General features: G+C 47.9%; 1 protein-coding gene across 1 annotated transcript in view; it reads left to right on the top strand.

Moving 5' to 3' along the window:
* PKD1L3 (polycystin 1 like 3, transient receptor potential channel interacting) overlaps nucleotides 1–1622 on the top strand; it is a 27672-nt gene that overhangs the window by 13181 nt on the left and 12869 nt on the right. The window contains exon 8 of the mRNA XM_023514080.1: nucleotides 774–907. Coding sequence (XP_023369848.1) covers nucleotides 774–907 — 134 coding nt within the window. The remainder of the gene's footprint in view (nucleotides 1–773; nucleotides 908–1622) is intronic.

Raw genomic sequence — 1622 nt, 5'->3', positions numbered from 1 at the left:
TTTTTTTTTTTTTGAGACAGAGCCTCAAGCTGTCCCCCTGGGTAGAGTGCCATGGCATCACAGCTCACAGCAACCTCCAACTCTTGGGCTTAAGCAAGTCTTCTGCCTCCACCTCCCAAGTAGCTGGGATTACAGGTGCCCACCACAACACCTGGCTATTTTTTGGTTGCAGCCATCATTGTTGTTTGGCGGGCCCAGGTTGGATTTGAACCTGCCAGCTCAGGTGTATGTGGCTGGTGCCTTAGCCACTTGAGCCACAGGCACCAAGCCGGACACTTTTATTTTTTATAGTCTACTAAATTTTATGTTAACACCAGTGAAAGTCTGGACACTAATAATCATAAAGTTTGTTTTTTTTTTGAGACAGTCTTACGCTGTTGCCCTCAGTAGAGTCCTGTGGCATCATAGCTCACAGCAACCTCAAATGCTTGGGTTCAAGCGATCCTCTTGCCTCAGACTCCTGAGTAGCTGGGACTACTGGCACCCACCAAATGCCTGGCTATTTTTTAAAGATGGGGGTCTCACTCTTGCTCAGGCTGGTCTTGAACTCCTGAACTCAGGCAATCTACCCACCTCAGCCTCCCAGAGTGCTAGGATTACAGGTGTGAGCCACCATGCTTGGCCAATCTTAAAGTATTTTATAAGAGAACTAGACTAGAAAATGTGGCCTCTTACCTGGTGCATGGCAGTGATACTGGAAACGTCAGGACGGTTTCCCCTTTGCAGCGCTGAAGGGAGAAAGTAGCTGGCCCTGTCCTTCCCTGTCTCCCCAGAGTTCTGCGGCATCTTGAACAGAGGCACTGGCTGGACCAATGCACAAAATGCCTCTTCGTGGAATTTGTGGTCTTCAACGCTAATGTGAACCTGTTCTGTGTTGTGACCTTGATTTTGGAGTCCAGCGATGTGGGTATGAAGGGCTCTGCTCTCCTCCCTCACGGATGTGAGGCTGCGGTTCGGAAGTTTGTCCCCTGCAAACCTCCTGTTAAAATCTGATCTTTGATGTTGGAGGTGGGGCCCCCTGGGAGACGTCTGGGTCAGGGGTACATTCTGACACTCTCAGAAAACTGGTTGTTAAAAAAGAGCCTCCTCCTCCCTCTGGCTTTCTCTCTCTCCTTGTAAACTCTACACACACAAGATCCTCTCACCTTCCGCCCCCAGTAGATGCAGCCTGGGACCCTCCCCAGATGCACATGCCCAACCTCAAACCTACCAGTCCTCAGAATTGTGAGCCAAATGAGCATTGTTCTTCATAAATGACCCAGGTCTTCCTTTATAGCAGTGTTTTTCAACCTTTTATCTCATGGCACACTTGAATCTATAAACTTCCACCACACACTTAAATTATGTTGATCAAAAAAAAAAAGTAAAAAATGAATATACTTACTATGCTTTGAACTACTTTCGAAAATAATTAATGCTCTTTAAAAATTTTCCCAGGACTCAGCACCTATAGCTCAAGCAGCTAGGGTACCAGCCACATACACCCAAGCTGGCAGGGTAGAATCCAGCCCAGGCCTGCCAAACAATGACAACTATAACCAAAAAAAATAGCCGGGTGTTGCGGCAGGCGCCTGTAGTCCCAGCTGCTTGGGAGGCTGAGGCAAGAGAATCACCTAAGCCCA

This window comes from Otolemur garnettii, unplaced genomic scaffold (genome assembly GCF_000181295.1).
Source record: "Otolemur garnettii isolate 467f Iridium unplaced genomic scaffold, OtoGar3 scaffold00047, whole genome shotgun sequence".
NCBI lineage: Eukaryota > Metazoa > Chordata > Mammalia > Primates > Galagidae > Otolemur > Otolemur garnettii.
Note: the sequence above shows the minus strand (reverse complement) of the source record. Positions and strands in the feature narration are given on the sequence as shown.